Genomic DNA, 19992 nt, shown 5'->3' on the forward strand with positions numbered 1-19992 from the left:
CATATGTCAGGCGCTATTTATGGACTATGGCTTGGCATTCAGCACAATCATTCTTTCCAAACTTATCGCCAAGTATGAAGACCTGGGCCTCTATACCTCCCTGAATCCTAGACTTCCTCATTTGCACTCAGTGCAGATCAGTTACGTGTTTGCTCACTATCAACCCAGATGCACTTCAAGGCTGCGTGCTGAGCCAATGCTCTTTACACCTATGATAGTATGGATAAGTGCAGCTCCTTTGACACCTGCAATTTCGCCAAAGACATTACTCTGGTGTAGAGGTATCACAATCCGAATCACGAATGAACTGTTGCTAGTGCATGTTGAGTCGACTCAACATGCCAAGTTCTTTGGCGTTAATATATTGCCAATGATCTGTCGTGGACAACCACATAGAAGCCACACCGCCAAGAAGGCACATTAACCCCTCTACTTCTTTAGGAGAATGAGAGAGAGAAAAATAAATCGGTATGTCTCCACATAGACTCTTACAAACTCTGAAGAAGGGTCTCACCCATTCCTTCTCTCCAGAGATGCTGCCTGACCCGCTGAGTTACTCCAGCATCTTTGTTGTTGTGATACCTTTCGATTCTGTAGCAGCATCTGCAGTTATTCTCCACTTGGACGTGACACAATAACATGTTGTGCGTGCTCAGCCGGTGGGAGGGTTTGCTCGCTGATCTGGTCCGCCCCGGCCGCTTTAAAAGGAGATCCGGCGCCAAGGCTCCAGCCCGCTGCTGTCATGGCCTCGGTGCAAGGGCACGGCTCCAGTCCGCGGCAGATGAGGGTGTCGGCCGACAGGCTGCTGTGCTCCATCTGCCTGGAGGTGTTCCGCCAGCCCGCCACCATTCCGTGCGGCCACAGCTTCTGCCTGGAGTGCATCGAGCAGCTGTGGGAGCGGCAGGCAGGCTCGGCGGCCTACACCTGCCCTCAGTGCCGCCAGGCCTTCGACCCTAGGCCCCCGCTCCGCCCCAACCCAGTGCTGTGCGGCATCGCGCTGGACCTGGCGGCCGTGGGCGAGCCGCAGGCCGAGGCCGAGACGGAGGCGGCGCCGGGCCTGACGCCCTGCGATGTGTGCACGGCGGAGAGGCAGCCGGCCGCCCGCTCCTGCCTCCTCTGCCTCGCCTCCTACTGCGAGCGGCACCTGAGGCCTCACCGCCGCAGCCCCGCCTTCCGCGACCACCCGCTGGCGCCGCCCGCGGCCGACGTTGGCCGCCGCAAATGCGGGCCCCACCGCAAGCACCTGGAGCTCTACTGCCGCACCGACAAGGCCTTCATCTGCGGCCTGTGCCTGGCCGCCGACCACCGCACCCACCGGGTGGTGCCGCTGGACGAGGAGGCGGAGAGCCTGAAGGTGAAGCCTGGGGTGAGGGGTCGCCTGAAGGGAGAGGGAGTGGTTCACTTTGACATAGGGGGGTCTCCTAGGGCGAGGGGTCCACATGAGGTGTGTGAGGTCTTCACCAAGGTCTGGAGAAGGGTCTCGACCCGAAACGTCACCCATTCCTTCTCTCCCGAGATGCTGCCTGACCTGCTGAGTTACTCCAGCATTTTGTGAATTTAAAAACCTTCGATTTGTACCAGCATCTGCAGTTATCTTCTTATATTATTCACCAAGGAGGAGGTTGGAGGGAAACCACAGAGAGAGGTGGAGGGTGGTTACCTGGAATGAGGGGGTAGGGGGTCACCTGGTGTGGAGTCAATTGAAGGAAAGGCTGGGTTGGGGGGCATTGGCTCAGGATGTGAGTCTGAAGAAGGTTCCTGACCCAAAACATCACCTATCCATTTTCTCCAGGGATGCTGCCTAACCTGCTGAGTTACTCCAGCATTTTGTGTCTATCTTTGGAGACATTGGGGTTGCTTGTGAAGGGAGATGCTATGGATTGCTGAATGAGGTTGCCTCAGGTTGATGAGGAGGTGGTGGGTCATCTGTGTGGGATTGTAAGGGCAACGGTAGAACATGCCAGGGGGCTGGATGGTGGTAGTGGGGGTTGTGTGGTGAGAGCAATGTGTGGGTAGTCAGCAAATTGAGGTGATGAAGGAGATTAGCATCGTCTTATAGTGCAAAAACAGGTCCTTTGGCCCAGCTTGCCCACACTTACCAACATGTCCCACCTTCTCTAGTCCCACCTTCCTGCATTTGGCCCATATCCCTCTAAACCTGGCTTATCCATGTACCTGTCTGAATGTTTCTTTAATGTTGCTATATACCCTGCCTCAACTACCTTTGATGAAGGTATGGTGGTGGATGTTGTATACATGAATTTTAGTAAAGCTTTTGATAGGGCCCCTCATGGAAGGCAGATCCAGAAGTACGAGTACAACAACTTGGTCGTATGGATTCAGAACTGGCTTATTCATAGTAGTGCAGTTCTGGTTGCCCTGTTATAGGAGAGATGTGGAAGTGCTGGAGAAAGTACAAAGGAGTTTTACCAGAATGCTGCCTGGGTTAGAGGGTTTCAACAACAGGATGGAATTTAAAATTATGAGAGGCACATGAGGTAGGCAGTCAGAACCTATTTCCCAGGGTGGAGATCTAACTAGAAGAAATAACTATATGGTAAGAGGGGAATGTTTAATGGAGATGACTGGGGCAAGTTGTTGTGCACAGTTGTGGGGACCTGGAACATGGCTAGGGGTGGTGGAGGAAGCAGATACAATAGTGGTGTTTCAGAGGATTTTGGATAGGCACCTGGAAGTTCAGGGATTAGAGGGATCTGTTTGTACTGGCAGATGAGATCAGTTTAAATTGGCATCATGTTTGGCACAAACATTGTCTGCTGGTTGATAAGTACATCCAGTGCTGTACTGTTCTATGTCATATTGTAGGTGGCCAATGCTGAGGGTAGGATAAGACAGTAGATTGAGACTGGCATGAGAGTGTTGGGATGTTGATGGCTGGGTTCACTTAGAGCTCAGGACGTGCTGGGAATGAGATGGTGAAGTTACCGAGAAGGTGGCTGAGGCTATGGTTTTGAAACAATTACTGAGTTTTATAAAACATTGAAATTGAAATGCAACCCAACTTCTGGTCCTGGTCCCTTCTTGGGCTTCTTGGAGTGACAACCGAAGACCAAATTATTGCCACTATGTCATCACTATTTGCTTTCTTGTTTCCTAGAAAGAACTTAAGAAGGCTGACTTGGAGATGGGGAAGCAGTTGCAGGAGACCCTGCTTGAGATTGGATCACTTCAGCAAGACATGGACTCCATTGTGGTGAGTTTGGTACCTTGGGTCTGCTGCTTAATTCTAGTTTAGAAGTGAAAACGTGCCTCTCTTCAGCATTTGTTATACATCTAACTTCAAATGTCTATTTGCTCATATTCTGGGAGGGGCAGAAATCTGGCAATGTATGTCCAGCTCCATTTCCCATGGTACTGGGAGGTAACAGTGGGTGTTGGGTGGAACTCGACAAGAGTGCTGGGTGGGTGGTCGCCTGGGTGTGAGTTAGAGATGTTGCAAGTCCACCGGAGAACCATGCACCCTCGTGAGGTTAGTTACTGAGCTATATAAAACATTTGAAATGTGATCAGCCTTCTTGTTGAACTCCCTCGCTCTGCCTCTTGCTGTGTTTTAGCCGAGCACTTTCTTATCTCGCTTCAGAGAACTTCGGAGAAAGTGGAATTGGAAATCACCAACCATTTTTCTGCAATGACTGAATCAATTGAAGAGACTCTGCGAGTGGTGATTGAGATAATTGGCAGGGAGCAGCAAGCAGCCTTGAGCCAGGCCAAAGCCATCCGAGCCCAGCTGGAACAGAAATGCATGGAGCTCCGAGAGAAGAAACTCCAGCTGGAAATCTTGGCTAGCAAGAGTGATAATTTCAAATTGGTACAGGTAAAATTACTAGCTCTTCATATACACCTTGCCGTGTTGAATTTAATTAATCGTAGCATTTTTGGAAGCCTTTGCTTTATTTAGCACTTCTTTGGGATTGCAATGTTACAATCCAAACGAGCTATGTTACATGGTATGTAGTGAATATTGAACAATGCAGCAAACAGTTGAAACTCTATCTCATCTGCTGACCACCCCAGGTGATTCCCATATCCGCTGATCTACATTATGCCCACAACTCTAGGGGTAACTTTTCCAGTGACTGAGCATTCATTACCCTTGAGGATGGAGAGATCTGGGTGAAGAATTCTCCACATCTTGATCTGAAGGCCCTGGCCCTAGATTCTACAGCTAAAGGAAATTTATTTCTCACTCGACAAAAACATTACATTGCAACGTCTTATACTTTTCACCAAGGTCATCGCTGGATAACAAACGGCTCCATTTTTTTTTACAGGTGCCCATGAGTTAATATTTTTGCATAGGTTAGAAAATGCATAAAAATAACTTGTGTGTTAACTACCTCAGTTTTGTAATGGCTCTCATTAAAAGCATACAAAACTGATAAACAACAATTAATTGCAAGTGATGAGAAAAAGAGAGTGAGGGGCACTAGTTTTGCCTTTTGGGGAAGCGAATGTGCCTACATTGGACTTTTAAATTTGACTATTTTGGGAGCTAATTTGCATGTATTTTTAAATTCAAGAAGTGTGGAACCAATGTTGGTCAGAACTGCTATCAAAGGACGACTATCCTCATGCTTGCAATCAATCTCTATGACAGGCCAAAATCAAATATAGTTCTCCAGTTGAGTAAACATAAGCTTGCAGCAAAATGAACTGACCTTAATACGTAAAAGCTCATGGAAATGGAATGTCTCCAAAGGATTGGATAATACTAATCAAGCTGCTCTCCAGAGTCTTGAGTATACATGAAGTCAGGGGGAGTTCAGCATTGTCGAGGCTCCATAGTTTAGGTAGAACATGAATCCAAGACTCCTGCTCTCCCAGATGTATAAAAAAATGGTCCTTTAGCATTATTGGAAGTGAAGGTGAAAGATCACTGTTTGTCCCTTGCCTCAATTCCCTAACAGATTATCCAATTATTGTATCTCCACTTTTTGTGGGATCTTGCAGTGGTTGCTTTGATTCCTATATTAGAACAGCGATTACATTAAAATTGTTGTAAAACAATTTGGGAAAATCCCGAAGTGAAAGGTGTTCCAGAAATGTAAACTGCTTTTGTTCTGTTTCCTGCCAGGAATCCCTTTGTTTCAGCACTGCTTCCCAAGTCCCTGACATCCCACGGTTGAAGTCGGACTTGCACTCCATGCTGGAACGTGCCAGCAAGGCTGCAGCAGAGCTCTCCTCTCAGGTGAAGGAGTGCCTCCGTCGAGCAATGAAGCGCAAACTGAAGAGCACAGGTAGGGGAGGTCAGTGATTTCATTGGCATGGGTTCTTCTGCACAGTTGTTTCCTCAGTCAAGTAATTAGGATCAGCCTTAACGGTCCTCTTTGAAGATGAATGACATCCAACTAGCTGATGCGTTGTTATCTCACAACATAATGTGCACTGTTCTTACCTGGATTTTCAGAAGACTTTCAATTTTATACTGGCCTATTAACTCGGTACCTTGCGCGGGATGTGGGAGTGGTAATTTACAGTGGCCAACTAATTTCACATTGGATGTGGGTGGCATCCAGAACACCAGAAGGAAACCCATGTGGTTATGGGGAACATGCAAACGGCCAGGAGTGAACCTGGGTCTCTCAAGCTGTGATGGACCAATGGTGTGTTTTCTTTGTCTGATCCCCGTCATGATTAATAAGCAAAAGTGTTCATGAAAGCACTGTGCTTTCTGGCATTGGTTCACTTGTTGGTTTTCAAAGAATTAGCCTTGGAAATTTCAGTGAGTTGGCAGGGTCGGTCAACCTAGCTATTTGGTTTAGTGTTTGTAAGCACTACTGTGGATGCCCCATTTATTGAAGTGGATTGCCCAGGACCAGCTGCAGTTGCTTCATAAGCAACTTAACATATCATCTTTAAAGTGTGATGCAGATTCCATCGTGAATGTCAATTTTACTATTAAAAGAACTGCCTAGTCTGTCAGTGGAAAATGCAAGAGCTTTACCCTCCTGTACATTAAAATTATGGTTTATAGTCAACCATTGCTCACAAACCTCTTTCCTTGACCTTCCCTTAGCCTATCTTAGTTTTCCTGGCAGCCACTTCTGATGCACACGTAACATTGGCGTGAGACCTCTGATGCACACGTAACATTGGCGTGATGTGAAATGTTGTTCAAAAGCTCACTGCTGCCCGATACAACATTGGCCAAGGCACCAAGCAAACTTTGGTTCCTTGTCCAAACATTGCAATTGAATCCTTTCCACTCCCAAGAAGCAGGCAAGGTCTTGGTGTCATGTGCTGTTATAAGCTTGTACACTCTGATAATGCTAATGTTCTTTAGAACTGATTTGGGAAGTTTCCAGGCTTGAACACCTGGCAAGAGAATATCTATTCAAGCAGGGAGGACTGTTTATGGCAATGGTATGAACCCATAATACACAACTAAACTCCACGCTTATCTTTTATGCAGGGTGTGAAAAAAGTGTTCAAACATCAGTGACATCTTACTACACCTCTCTGCTTCCCCCCGAGTCCAAGATTCGGAAGAACTTTGAAGAATGTGAGTAAATGTTGCAATTTCTGATTGAATTGATAGTGTGCATTGTTCATTTATTTCCTCTTTCCAGTCTATCGGTTGTTGACGGTGATCATGGTAATGCCTCATTTAAGGGAAAATAATCAATTTCCCCTTGAAGTCTTTTTGGGTTGAGGATGACTTGCTTACACTCCCTGCTTGTGTTGAAGCCAGTGCAGACTCTGCTGTGCGTGAGGTAGAGGAGGTGGAGTGTAGTTTGGGAGGTTGTGTTCTTTTAGCACTTGGATAGTGAGTGCACACTATTCTCATGTGAGGAGACAAGGTGGCCACCCATTTCACGTTGCACGAAAGAGTTTCTGTATAAAGCCTGAGGCTTTAGTGCCAGATTCCTTGATACCGAGCAGTCTTTAAGTACGCCAAGTTCTTTGGACCTTTCCATCAGCCTTGCTCTGTAGACAACCCCATCCAAGTCCTCTGCAGCAGTTTTCCCAGCAGTAACACTTGTCCTTGCCCCCAACCCAATCCCCTCTTAGTGCAGAGACCAGTGCACAGTTGAGCACATATGGTGTGTGTCCAATTCTGATGGCATAAGCTTCTGGAAGCGTAATTATCGGGTACTTCCCTTCACCAGCCATGTCACATTGCACACTTTCTCATATTTAAAACCTCAATTCAAAGCCAACACATCACTCCTTTAGGAGTATCTGAATTATTATCTTGAGGTTCTGACTCTTGTGACTGAAATATGGACACTCTCTCTGAACCACACCTAGTGGCTCCCTGCTTATGACAAATAGAAAGCATTATGCCATTTGCATGCTGTAACACCTGTATAAATGTAAGCATGCTCACAAATGATGGAATTCTCTGTCCCTTGCCCCTTCTGTCATCTGCTGTTGTCACCCTCTCAACCATTGTTTCTCTCCATGCGTTAAATGTGGTGATTCACTAGCCTGTAGGGTGTGTACACTGACCCATGATGCTTGCATTTCAGCACTCCCATCACAAAGCAGTGCGACTGCTCCTCCAAGCCACGCCAATCCGATCCTTTCCTCTGGACCCTGCAGGTGGGTCTTCACTTTATAATTATGTTTAACTTGCCTGTACGAAACATGAAGATTTATTGTTAAAAAAAAAGTTATATTATCCGCTCAGGATCCAGGGCTGTGTTTTATTCTGAAGACAAGAGACTGCAGGTAATGGAATCTAGAGCAAACTGCTGAAGCACTCTGTCCAGGGACTCTCACTGACGGTCCTTTCAGGTGAGGCAGAGGTTCACGGGCACCTCCTCCAACCTCCTCTACTGTATCTGCTGTTCCAGGTATGGACTCTTGTATATCAACAAGACCAAGCGTTGACTGGGCAATCGTTTTACCGAACACCTTCGCTCAGTCTGTTTTGGCCCACGTGATCTCCTGATTGCCAAACACTTTAACTCCCATTCCCATACTGACCTTTCTGTCCTGGCCCTCCTCCATTGTCAGAGTGAGGCCAAATGCATTGGAGGAACAGCACCTCGTATTTCACTTGGGCAGCTTACAACCCAGTGAATGAATATTGATTTCTCTAACTTCAAGTAAGCCTTGCATCACCCCTCTCCTTGTCCCTCCCACACCCTAGTCGTTGTGCTAATTTCACTGTGGTCCTGTTGAGTTACATTGTCTGTGTAACTGGTTGTCACCTAACCACAGCCAGCAATGTTACTTATTTGCATATCTTTCATTCATTTGCTCTCTGTCACCATCTATATCTCTCGTTTCCCTTCCCTCTGACTCTCAGTCTGAAGATGGGTCTCGACCCAAAATGCCACCTATTCCTTTTCTCCAGAGATGCTGTTTGACCTGCTGAGTTACTCCAGATTATGCGTCTATCTTCTGCTGAAGGAACTCGCCAAGTTGATCAGCATCTCTGGGGTGGGATAGCAATCTCACTAATCATGATCCAGAGTTTAGACCCCCAAAAAATCAACAATTTCTCCATTGTTTCTCCAATTTCAACAGAATGCAGGCTTGTAGCAGATTTAAAAAGTTTAAAAAAGTTTTATTCTGCCCTGTCCATGATTGCTTTTTTCCAAAGACAATGACTTTTGGAGGACTGGAATGGAGATGAAGCTGTCGGCCACTGGTTGTGCAATCTATGTTTGAATACAGGTATTCCTCAATTTATGTTTAGCTATAATGCCATTGATTCTACGGGATGCATGTTTTAAATTTACAAATTTATTTTTCATTAAAATAAGAAATTAGCTCTATGCATAGGAATAGACTATATAAAATACTCCAGATGCAGTTTCGCCAGTGTTTAACATGTGCAATTTCATTTGGTCAAATGTTTTTGTGCAAGTGCGGTTTTCTAAACATAAAGCTGCTGCAGAGTATCAGGCATTTCGGCCCACAATGTCTGTGCCGAACATGATCCAAAGACAAATTCTTTCCATCTTTTCAAATGCCTCATTTTAAAATACTTATGAAAGACTGTAGCTAACAGTGCACTTTGGCACCCATTTTGTGGAAGTCACTAAACTTAGGAATGAGACAAATAGCAAAGAGAATAGTAATAGACTTCCAGAGAAGTGGCCAAATACTTGGCGGATTAAACTTTATGCAAACAAAGTCTGAACTAATGAATTTTAGAAGCAAGAACAAGCAGAGGCTCCTTTAATGGCCCCATTTTAAAGGAGTTTTAGGAATGGGACCCTGGGCGTTGGGGACACTTTTGGGGAAGACTACAGATAGACACAAATTGCTGGAGTAACTCGGCACGGTGCGCAGCATCTCCGGAGAAAAGGAATGGGTGACATTTTGGGTTGAGACCCTTCAAACTCGTTGAATACAAAATCAAAAGCTATCCACCTATCTATCACCCGCCAGGCTTTGTCCTGCCCCTCTTCTCTCTCCCTCTCTTCCCCCCCAAGAAGGGTCCTGGCCTGAAATGTCACCTATCCATGTTCTCCAGAGATGCTGCCTTACCCACTGAGTTACTTCAGCTCTTTTGTTAATAAGGCAGTTCATGAGTTACAAAAGAGCTTATCCCTGAGCCTGAGAACTGTCGGTAAAATGTATGTTTGTTTGTTTTTGTATGGAAATAAACCCCCAGAACCAAGACAGAAACCCATCACCTGTCATAGTTCAGGCTTCCCTTCCTGATGCACTATTTTATTTTCTCTCAGTATTGCATTGCACTATCATCTGTTTTCTACAGCTACCTGTATCATATTGCTTTACAAATACTTCCAATAATTTCATCTCTTCAAATCTTCTCTGTTCACCCGAACACTATCCACTATTAAACTATTAGAACATGTACTGGAGGGGGTTAACAAAGCATTTATGGTAGAATTTTCATCAAGTCAGGTTTCTGTATGTCGAGTCTTTGACTTGGGATGTCGAAAAAATGCAGTGATGTACTGGAATTTCGGTAGATGTTACAGAACAGAAGGTTAAGTGTGATGTAGGGGAGGTGTTTAATTAATTTGCTTTTGAGGGGTCTCGATAATGTCAACTGTTTCTTCAGTGTAGGGTTAACGGGAAGGAAAAGTTAAGCGACAGTAAATTTCCAATTAAACTGGCCCTTTTTCGGCGCTGATCTTGTGGATTCTCCAGACTATTGAATGTCACTCCTCTTAATACCCAAGCACATTTATTTCACTTTTATTATATGTCGCACCGTACAATAAATTGTCTAGTGAACCTGGGAGTTTAAAAGAAGCTGGAAACATACAAGCTCTCTGGCCGCAAACCTACTCGTGTTCCTGTCTAGTAGTATTCTGGACACCAGCCCAGATGATGGATATGTGAGAGATAAAAATCTCTGGCTACAGAGTAATAAGCAGAGGTGTATAAGAAGGATCTGCAGATACTGGTTTACACCGAAAATAGACACAAAAAGCTGGCGTAACTCAGTGGGTCAGAAAGCATTTCTGGAGAAAATGAATAAGTGACGTTTTGGGTCAAGACTCTTCAAGCAGAGGTGGATTGGTACCGATTGTATTGTTCTGTTAGAGCTGGCATGGATTTGATGGCTTGAATGGCCTGCTGTGTTGTATTAAGTAAGTAAATATTTTACACTGAATATATCCCTACCAATAATTAGATGATTAAATTCCCTCCATTATATCCACCTGAATGCCTTTGCCCTTATTGGAATATTTGTTTTGCATGTTTTCCTTCCTATTTATCGTTTGACTTTTGGGGTTTATGGTACACTTCCAGCATCACCCCATATAGGCTCATTTGATAATGCTTTGCTACACAGTTAAGAGGAAAGATAATTATATCCTGGAGTAATGTTGCACCCTTTTTGTTCTTGTCTCTATCTGGCTTCAATACTACTTCAGGAGCCTTTGTGTTGCTGTTCCTGCCTCTGTCAAAGGCACAGAGGAGGCATTGAGACATATAATTTCCAAGTCTGTCTGTCAATGATTCCAAGAGCCTGTTGTGATGTGAACACTGTGATCCTGTAGATGGAGTAAAGGGTGAAAATCTGGCAAATGGAGTTTAATGTGAGGACGGTCATGCAGGCGAAGAGGAATCAAAAGATAGACTATTATCTAAATGGAGAGAGACTGCCAGTGACTGAAGTTTGGAGGGATCCAGGTGTACTTGTGAATGAATTAACAGGCTGTTCTGACAAGTAATTGAGGTGGCAAAATGGAATGTTACCGTTTTATTGCGAAGGTTTGAGCTTAAGAATAAAGATGTTTTGTTCCAATTGTACAGGGACTAGGTAAGGCTATTGAAGAAGGATCTCAACCCAAAACGTCACCTATTTCTTTTCTCCAGAGATGCTGTCTGGCTCGCTCGCTGAGTTACTCAAGCCTTTTGTGTCTACCTTAGGCTGCAGAGTGAGATGAAATGGGATTTGCACAAGCTTTTCATTTTTGGTGCCCCTGACACTGGGCTGAATTTGGTCTCGGACATTTCTGCGGGTGGTCCTGATGCAGTCACTTCACGTTTCACAAGATGCAAAGACTGGCTGTGGTAACGACCAGGTAGTGCATTCTTAGTGATAATAGCCAGGAGGACTTCGCTGCTGGGATCAATAACAGACAACCGAGCAGCACTCTTTCCAACTAATTCAAAGGCACTGCATTCTTGAAGCACCTGCAAAGTTCAGATGTTGGCAGTGGCATGAATTCTAACCCCCTGGGCAAAGCCAAGTTGAGCTGGTGTCTGAGTGCAATGCACTTTTATTGTCCCAATATGTTTTGGGAATTCTAACCTGGCTCAAAATGCAATTGTTTTTATGTTCCTTAGATGCCATGAAGCTGACATCTGAGAAGCGATGAGAAAGTGAGGCGTGTCTGTATGTTAGGATGTTACTACCCAGAGCAGAAATGGATTAATGATGGTTCCTGGTCGTCCAGATGCCTGGGGTTTTACTGGGGTGGAATATAACTGGGCTGACAAAGGAGTTGTGAAAAGGACGGCGTACATCCTGTCAACTGCAAAGGAATGGTATGTACATCATACCTGAAACTCGTCAGTGATCTTAAGACTGGATTGCATCATGGCCACCTGTAACACCATGGGTTATGTGGCCAAGTATTCAACTGGATTGGGGTTTACCTGGATTATTCAGATGGTTATTCATTTGGTTTAGAGTGTGAAAGTCAGCACCCATTCAAGGGAAATAAACCATTTGATCAGCATCCCATATTCACCCCCCCCCCCCCATCACCAATGCTGTCTGCCATCTCAAGGATACAAACCAGCAGTTCACCCCTGCTATTTTGACAACACCTCCCACATTCTTGTGAAACCTTGAAGGTTTTTGGGAACATCACCTCCTCCAAATTCCCCTCCAAGTCATGCTTTATCCTGAAGTGAAAATAAGTCGTATTTCCTTGGTCATTCGGTCACTTGGTCAAAATGCTGAGCATCTAGACCTAATGATACCGTGGGGGCCTGATTATTGTTCACACTGGTCAGAAGCTCACTGCTGCCATCTCAATGGGAATTGGGGGTGAGGAAATAAACCCTCTTAACCCTGTAGATCACCCAAATGTAGCCCCAGAAGCAGTATATGTTTGAGCTTCCCATTGAGTTCACCTGCCCAAAGAGCCTTTTATCCTCTCTGCAGTTTCAGGATTTAGGCAGGTATTCATTATGGCAGGCAGACAACTTGCAGGCCTTTCCATCACTGGAGTCATTTTGCCAATTCTCCAGGCTGTACTCTTGGCAGAATTGTCTCGCTGAGGATAATTGGGATTGTCTATGTGGGGGATGGGGTGAGGAAATGCAGCAAGAGGTGGTCATGATCCCTGAACCATCCCTAATGCTTTACACTAAACTCATTTTTGCAGCTACCATACCTTCAGCTTTACAGTATTACATATTTTATTCTCTTGCTCCATCTTGTATTAAGATGATTTAATACTTGCATCCAGCTCCTTGAGTATTTCCAGTGGGTGAGAACTATTTGCTCTTTTTTTGAATGTACATAGGCATTATCTAAAATAACCGTTGCACTTTGTCCCAATTAAACATGAAACACGTCAATTGTAATATTTTTATGTTGAAGTTGATAACTGTAAAATGGAATATGATGTAATTAAAGTTTGAATATATAATTTTTTTGTGTGTGATGATATGCCTTTAAAGGGGTTATCACGTGACTGGTCCTGGCCATGATTTTGCCTTTAGATGAGGTTATTACCCAGTGAAAGTCACCTTTCCACTGCAGCAGTTGGTATGCTGGCCATACGACCTGGAGCTCCAGCTGATGGAGAATGGGTTGGAAATGCCTGTAGTCCTGTAGTGGGGGGGGTGGGGTGGGGGTGGGGGGTGGAGGGGGGGTGGGGGTGGGGGTGGGGGGGGGGGTGGGGGTGTGGGGGGGTGTGGGGGGGGGGTGGGGGTGGGGGGGGTGGGGGTGGGGGTGGGGGGGGGGGGGGGGTGGGGGTTGGGGGGGGTGGGTGGGTGGGGGGCAGGCAGATGGGATTCCTCCTAACCCACAGAAAACCTGGAGACGCAAGGAACCGAAGGTGGTGGAATCTTGCAAAGAACTCAGTGCTGGAATAACAGAGCAGATCAGGGAGTATCTCTGGAGGACATGAATAGGTGAAGACTCCGATACTGATCCTACAGTAGCTGAGAGGTTTACTGCAACTGTGAGAGCCAAGTAATGTCCTGAGAAAGATAGAGGATCACTTTAACTTTGCAGTTCAGATATTCAAAGCTGGAGTGAAGAAAGCTTAAGGTTCTATTGATCTTATTCCTATCTTACTGGAAGATTAACATTCCAATTGAAATAATTAATTATGTGGATCAACTGGGGGGGCACAGTGGCGCATCTGAGTTGCTGCCTTACACGCCAGAGACCCGGGTTGAATCCTGACTATGGGTGCTGTCCATACGGAGTTTGTATGTTCACACTGTGACCGTGTGGGTTTTATCCGGGTTGCCCACAGACGTGCAGGTTTGTAGGTTAATTGGCTTCTGTAAAGTTTGTCCCCGGTGTGTAGGATAGAACTGGTGCATAGGTGATCGCTGAATGGCATGAACTCGGTGGGCTGAAGGGCCTGTTTCAACGCTGTATCTCTAAACTAAATTTAGAGATCATTTTCTCTCGGCACGGTGGCGCAGCGGTAGAGTTGCTGCCTTACAGCGAATGCAGCGCCGGAGACTCAGGTTCGATCCTGACTACGGGCGCCGTCTGTACGGAGTTTGTACTTTCTCCCCGTGACCTGCGTGGGTTTTCTCCGATATCTTCGGTTTCCTCCCACACTCCAAAGACGTACAGGTATGTAGGTTAATTGACTGGGTAAATGTAAAAATTGTCCCTAGTGTGTGTAGGATAGTGTTAATGTGCGGGGATCGCTGGGCGGCGCGGACTCGGTGGGCCGAAGGGCCTGTTTCCGCGCTGTATCTCTAAATCTAAATCTAAAATCTAAACGCAGAGTGCGAGGCAGTGCCCATCATCTATCTGTAGATGGCAGCAGAGCCTCACCATGGGGGGAGAGATCTGGTCACTGCTGTGATGCAATCCCACTGCCCAAAAAATTAGACAGAACGGCAGCAATTCTTGACATAGGTGTGAGGGTGCAGAAAGGCGTGTTTCTGTGCTGTAGGAGTAAACGTCACCTTTCTCAAGCTTGCATTGGGCCGAATTGCAACAGTACCGGAGTCTTCAAGATGCCTTTGAGATATGACATTGTGGGGATTACAGAGACGTGGCTGCAGGAGGATCGGGACTGGGAACTGAATATTCAGGGTTATACGTCCTATAGAAAGGGCAGGGAGGTGGGCAGAGGAGGTGGGGTAGCTGGTGAGGGATGAAATTCAGTCCCTTGCGAGGGGTGACATAGGGACTGACGATGTAGAGTCACTGTGGATAGAGTTGAGAAATTGTAAAGGTAAGAAGACACTAATGGGAGTTATCTACAGTTCCCCAAACAGTAGCCCGGATATAGAGTGTAAGTTGCAGCAGGAGTTAATACTGGCATGTAACAAAGGCAATGCCACTGTGGTTATGGGGGATTTCAATATGCAGGTAGACTGGGAAAATCAGGTTGGTTCTGGACCCCAAGAAAGGGAGTTTGTAGAGTGCCTCCAAGATGGATTCTTAGAGCTGCTCTAGAGCCGACCAGAGAGAAGGCAATTCTGGATTTAGCGTTATCCAATGAACCAGATTTAATAAGGGAACTGAAGGCAAAGGAACCGCTTGGAGGTAGTGACTGTAATATGATTAGTTTTAATCTGCAATTTGAGATGAAGAAGGTTAAACCAGGAATGTCATTGTTGCAGTTGAACATAGGGGACTATGAAGGCATGAGAGAGGAACTGGCCAAGGTCGAATGGAAAAGGATCCTAGCAGGAATGACGGTGGATCAGCAAAGGCAGGAATTTCTGGGCATAATCCAGAAGATGTAGGATCATTTCATTCCAAAGAGGAAGAAAGATTCTGAGGGGAGTAAGAGGCAACCATGGCTGACAAGGGAAGTTAGAAATGGAATAAAACTAAAAGAAAAGATGTATAACATAGCGAAGGGTAGCAGGAAGCCAGAGGTTGGGCAACTTTCAAAGGCAACAGAAGGTAGCAAAAAGGGCAATATGGGCTGAAAAGATGAGGTACAAAGCAAAACTGGCCAAGAATATAAAGAAGGACAGTAAAAGCTTCTTTAGGTATGTTGAGAAAAAGATTAGTAAAGGCAAATGTGGGTCTCTTGAAGGCAGAAACGGGTGAAATTATTATGGGTAACAAGGAAATGGCGGAAGAATTGAACAGGTACTTCAATAGACAATAGACAATAGGTGCAGGAGTAGGCCATTCAGCCCTTCGAGCCAGCACCGCCATTCAATGCGATCTGTCTTCACTACGGAAGACACAATCAATCTCCCAGATGTACTAGAGAACAGAGGATCTAGGGAGACAGTGGAACTGAAAGAATTTGCATTAGGCGAGAAATAGTATTGGATAGACTGATGGGACTGAAGGCTGATAAATCCCCAGGGACTGATGGTCTGCATCCCAGGGTACTCAAGGAGGTGGCTAGAGATCAGACGTGACCTGTGGTGGTGGGGAGTGGTGGAGTAGCAGTAGAGTTCTGAACACCTTCATTCCGTCTGCCTTGGCTTACGCGATCTCCCCGTGGCCAAACACTTTAACTCCCCTTCCCATTCCCACACTGATCTTGCTGTCCTGGGTCAGAGTAAGGCCAAACGCAAATTGGAAGAACAGCACGTCGTATTTCGCTTGGGCAGCTTACAACCCAGCAGTTTGATCTGAGGTCTCTCTGACTTCACGTAACCCTTGCATTCCCTCTCTCTCCGACCCTCCCCCACTCTACACGTCCTACAAGTTTCACTGTCGTCTTGTTGAGTTTCACTTGTTAGTCTCACTCGTTAGCATCTTCTCCCGGGCAACAATGGAGCATTGTGGGCTCCGCCTTTCCTTGATCATCGTTGCTGACTTTGATTTGTCCCTTTTGCTGCATACCTTTCATTCATTTGTTCTTTGTACCTCTTCATATCTCTAGTTTCCGACTCCCCTGACTCTCAGTTTGAAGAAGGGTCTCGACCTGTAATGTCAGCTATTCATTTTCTCTCGAGATGCTGTCTGACCTGCTGAGTTACTCCAGCATTTTGCGCCTTCTTTCCGGATGTTCCTTTGTCAAAAAACCTATTCCAATCAAGTTCAGCAAGTTCCTATCTAATACCACAAAAGTGTGCTGTGCCCCAAATTCAGAATTTCAACTCGTCGGCCTGCCCTGTCTTTATCCATAACGTTTAAAAGTTAATGGAACAGTGGTCGCTGGTTTCAAAAGGTTCAACCACGAACACTTCAGTGGCATGCCCTTCCCAATTTCCCAAGAGGAGATCAAGCTTTGTCCTCTCCCATGTTCTCTTGAAGAACTTGAAGGGCACAAGATGATGCCAGAAATATGGTGACTCTGTGTACTGCATCGGTGAAGTGTATTCTTTTTACACTACAATGGTCGCATGTTTGTACTTATGATTGTGCGTGTATGTCTAGTATGATTTTACTGAATTGCATACAAAACAAATACATTCTCTGTATCCAGGGAAATGTGACAATAGAGTACCAATGAATAATTGGAAGGCACAACAAGAATAGGACAAAGTGGTAGCTGAGAAGGAGAAATAAAGTGGCAGCCTACAGTAAAACTCCTGGTTGCCGTGTTGAACAAAAACAGCTGCCACCGAATATACGTTTGGTTTTACCAGTGCGTTGGAGACCACTTTATGAACTCTGAATGCTGTAGACAATAGATAATAGGTGCAGGAGTAGGCCATTCGGGCCTTCGAGCCAGCACCGCCATTCACTGCGATCATGGCTGATCATCCACAATCAGCACCCCGTTCCTGCCCTCTCCCCATATCCCTTAACTCTGTTATCTTTCAGAGCTCTATCTAACTCCCTTTTGAAAGCATCCAGAGAATCGGCCTCCACTGCCTTCTGAGGCAGAGAATTAATTCCACAGATTCACAACTCACTGTGTGAAAAGGTTTTTCCTCATCTCCGTTTAGGATCAGAAAAAACCCAGCTGTGCTCTGGTGTGGAAGAATGCTTTGGTATGTCAGAAGGGAGTCTCATGCCATAGAATATGCAGCCTAGAAGCTAGCTGCCTTTTGCAGCTAGAACATTTATGTGACTGGTCCAGCTGAGTTTCTGGTCAATGACGACACCCAAGATCTTGATGGTGGGTGATCTTTGACGGTAACTCCACTCACGGCTGATGACTGAAGGGCAGGCCAGTCGTTGGGAAGCTTCATTTGTTGTTCGGAGTAACTTGGTGAGAAGAACGTTCCACTACCTCCGTTCCATGTCACTGTACGCAAATTAAGTCCCTTCAAGGTGAGGGCAGACCTGTAGGAAAAGTATTTGCATGCAGGAAGATTCCCACAGAGATTCCCACACAGATTCCCACTGCGGCACGGTAGCGCAGCGGTAGAGTTGCTGCTTTACAGCGAATGCAGCGCCGGAGACTCAGGTTCGATCCTGACTACGGGTGCTGCACTGTAAGGAGTTTGTACGTTCTCCCCGTGACCTGCGTGGGTTTTCTCCGAGATCTTCGGTTTCCTCCCACACTCCAAAGACGTACAGGTATGTAGGTTAATTGGCTGGGTAAATGTAAAAATTGTCCCTAGTGGGTGTAGGATAGTGTTAATGTACGGGGATCGCTGGGCGGCACGGACTTGGTGGGCCGAAAAGGCCTGTTTCCGGCTGTATATATATGATATGATATGATATGATATGATAAATGTGACCTGAGTCAAGGGCAAGCAATTGAGCAATGTGATTATAAGTCAAACCAGACTCAGAGAAGACCGAGCATGACAGAAATAATATTCTGTGGCTGGCCCCGCCATGTTCTGGCCTTCTCCATCTTTCAGTCTGAAAAAGGGTTCTGACCCCAAAAGTCACTTATTCCTTTTCGCCAGAGATGCTGCCTGACCTGGTGAGTTACTCCAGCATCTACTCCAGCGTCTATAATAGAAATGAATGCAGGCTTAGGAGACTTGTCAACTGCATTCAGCATCTGTAACTCTACTAATTGCAATAATAAAATGATACCTGTTGTTTCTCTTTTTCTAAGGAGCGATCTCAGGCTCAGCTGTGCTTCCTTTTCCTAGTTCATCTCTTCTTAAAATGTCCTGACCTCTGCTGACTGCAAACGCCCTTGTTACTGAGAGCTGACATGCACTCTAAATTACCTCCGGGAGTCTGCTGTGTGGAGCACTCTCACTGAATACTGATCAGGCTCTGGTAATACAAACGCTCAAATCCAACCTGCTGTTGGCAGAGACAGAATCAGTAATAATCGGGTTAATCCGTAATGCAATTTGAATATGGCAGATAAAGTATTTTATTAAATCTGGATTAAGAAATTGTCTGCTAATGAAGTGGTTTCGACAGATAGAGGCTTTTGTCACAAGCGCTGTTTAGGATCAGAAAAAAAACCCTCAGAAAACATAGAACATAGAAAACAGGAATAGGCCACCGCAAAGCAGCCACCGAATATACGTTTGGGTTTACCTGTGCATTGAAGACCACTTTGTGAACTCTGAATGCTGTAGACAATAGACAATAGGTCTGAAGAAGGGTCTCGACCCGAAACGTCACCCATTCCTTCTCTCCCGAGATGCTGCCTGACCTGCTGAGTTACACCAGCATTTTGTGAATAAATACCTTCGATTTGTACCAGCATCTGCAGTTATTTTCTTAGACAATAGATAATAGGTGCAGGAGCAGGAGCCCTGTCCTGCTATTTAATATGATCATAGCTGACCATCCAAATTCAGTACCCTGTTCATGATACCTCTCCTATCCCCTGATCTCTTTGGCCGCTGGCACTCTATCTAAGGGAACACACAAGAAACTGTAGAATGCTGGAATCCGCAGCTCCACAACAGACTGCTGGAGCAACTCAGCGAGTTAGACAGCATCTGTAGAAAGCAAGGATGGATGATGTTTCAGGTTGGGATTCTTCATCTGGACTGGGCATCTGAACCAAACTAAAGGAAGGGTCTTGACCAAAACACTGCTGTCCTTTTCCCTCTTCAGGTGCTGTCTGTCCTGTTGAGTTCCTCCAGCAGATTGTTTTCAACACTATATGCTTCTTGAATACATTAAATGATTTATCCTCAATCACCGTCTCTCTCGGTGAAGAAATTTGAATGAATGAATGAATGAATGAATAGGTTTATTGGCCAAGTATGTACACATACAAGGAATGTGCCTTGGTGCTCCGCTCGCAAGTAACAACACGAACAGACAGTAAACAATTAAGAATAAAGGATAAAACATTACAACATTACGAATACAGTTTAAACATGTGAGTGAAAATAAACCAGAGCAAAAAGAGACTACAGGCTTTTGGTTATTGAGTCGAGCTACTACTCGTGGGAAAAAAAGCTGTTTTTATGTCTGGCTGTGGCTGCTTTGACAGTCCGGAATCGCCTTCCAGAGGGAAGTGCTTCAAAGAGTTTGTGGCTAGGGTGAGAGGGGTCAGAGATGATCTTGCCCGCTCG

The 19992-nt window shown here is 45.6% G+C and overlaps 1 protein-coding gene across 5 annotated transcripts; it reads left to right on the plus strand.

Annotated features, from left to right (window-relative positions):
- The first annotated feature begins 660 nt into the window (after positions 1 to 660).
- On the plus strand, positions 661 to 13040 carry LOC144594516 (E3 ubiquitin/ISG15 ligase TRIM25-like). 5 transcript variants are annotated; one of them, XR_013547396.1, is made up of 8 exons: positions 661 to 1366; positions 3119 to 3214; positions 3602 to 3835; positions 5096 to 5267; positions 6434 to 6523; positions 7494 to 7566; positions 8576 to 8649; positions 11755 to 13040. XR_013547396.1 is itself a non-coding variant. In XM_078401153.1 (7 exons), the coding sequence occupies exons 1-7, from the start codon at positions 743 to 745 to the stop codon at positions 7677 to 7679; spliced, it is 1314 nt and encodes a 437-aa protein (XP_078257279.1). In that variant the 5' UTR covers positions 661 to 742; the 3' UTR covers positions 7680 to 8561. The 5 variants fall into 5 exon arrangements, 4 of the variants coding, with proteins under 4 accessions (XP_078257279.1, XP_078257280.1, XP_078257281.1 ...); XM_078401153.1 differs by lacking the exons at positions 8576 to 8649; positions 11755 to 13040 and adding an exon at positions 7655 to 8561; XM_078401154.1 differs by lacking the exon at positions 8576 to 8649 and having other exon boundaries at positions 662 to 1366.
- Positions 13041 to 19992: the final 6952 nt, after the last annotated feature.

This window comes from Rhinoraja longicauda, chromosome 6 (assembly GCF_053455715.1).
Source record: "Rhinoraja longicauda isolate Sanriku21f chromosome 6, sRhiLon1.1, whole genome shotgun sequence".
NCBI lineage: Eukaryota > Metazoa > Chordata > Chondrichthyes > Rajiformes > Arhynchobatidae > Rhinoraja > Rhinoraja longicauda.

What these genes read in the sequence shown, in the direction of transcription:
- LOC144594516 (XM_078401153.1), top strand. Translation starts at nt 743, where the DNA reads ATGGCCTCGGTGCAAGGGCACGGCTCCAGTCCGCGGCAGATGAGGGTG. An exon ending in ATAATTTCAAATTGGTACAG is followed by an intron (nt 3,836 to 5,095) that starts GTAAAATTACTA and finishes GTTTCCTGCCAG; the next exon opens with GAATCCCTTTGTTTCAGCAC. An exon ending in TCGGAAGAACTTTGAAGAAT is followed by an intron (nt 6,524 to 7,493) that starts GTGAGTAAATGT and finishes CTTGCATTTCAG; the next exon opens with CACTCCCATCACAAAGCAGT.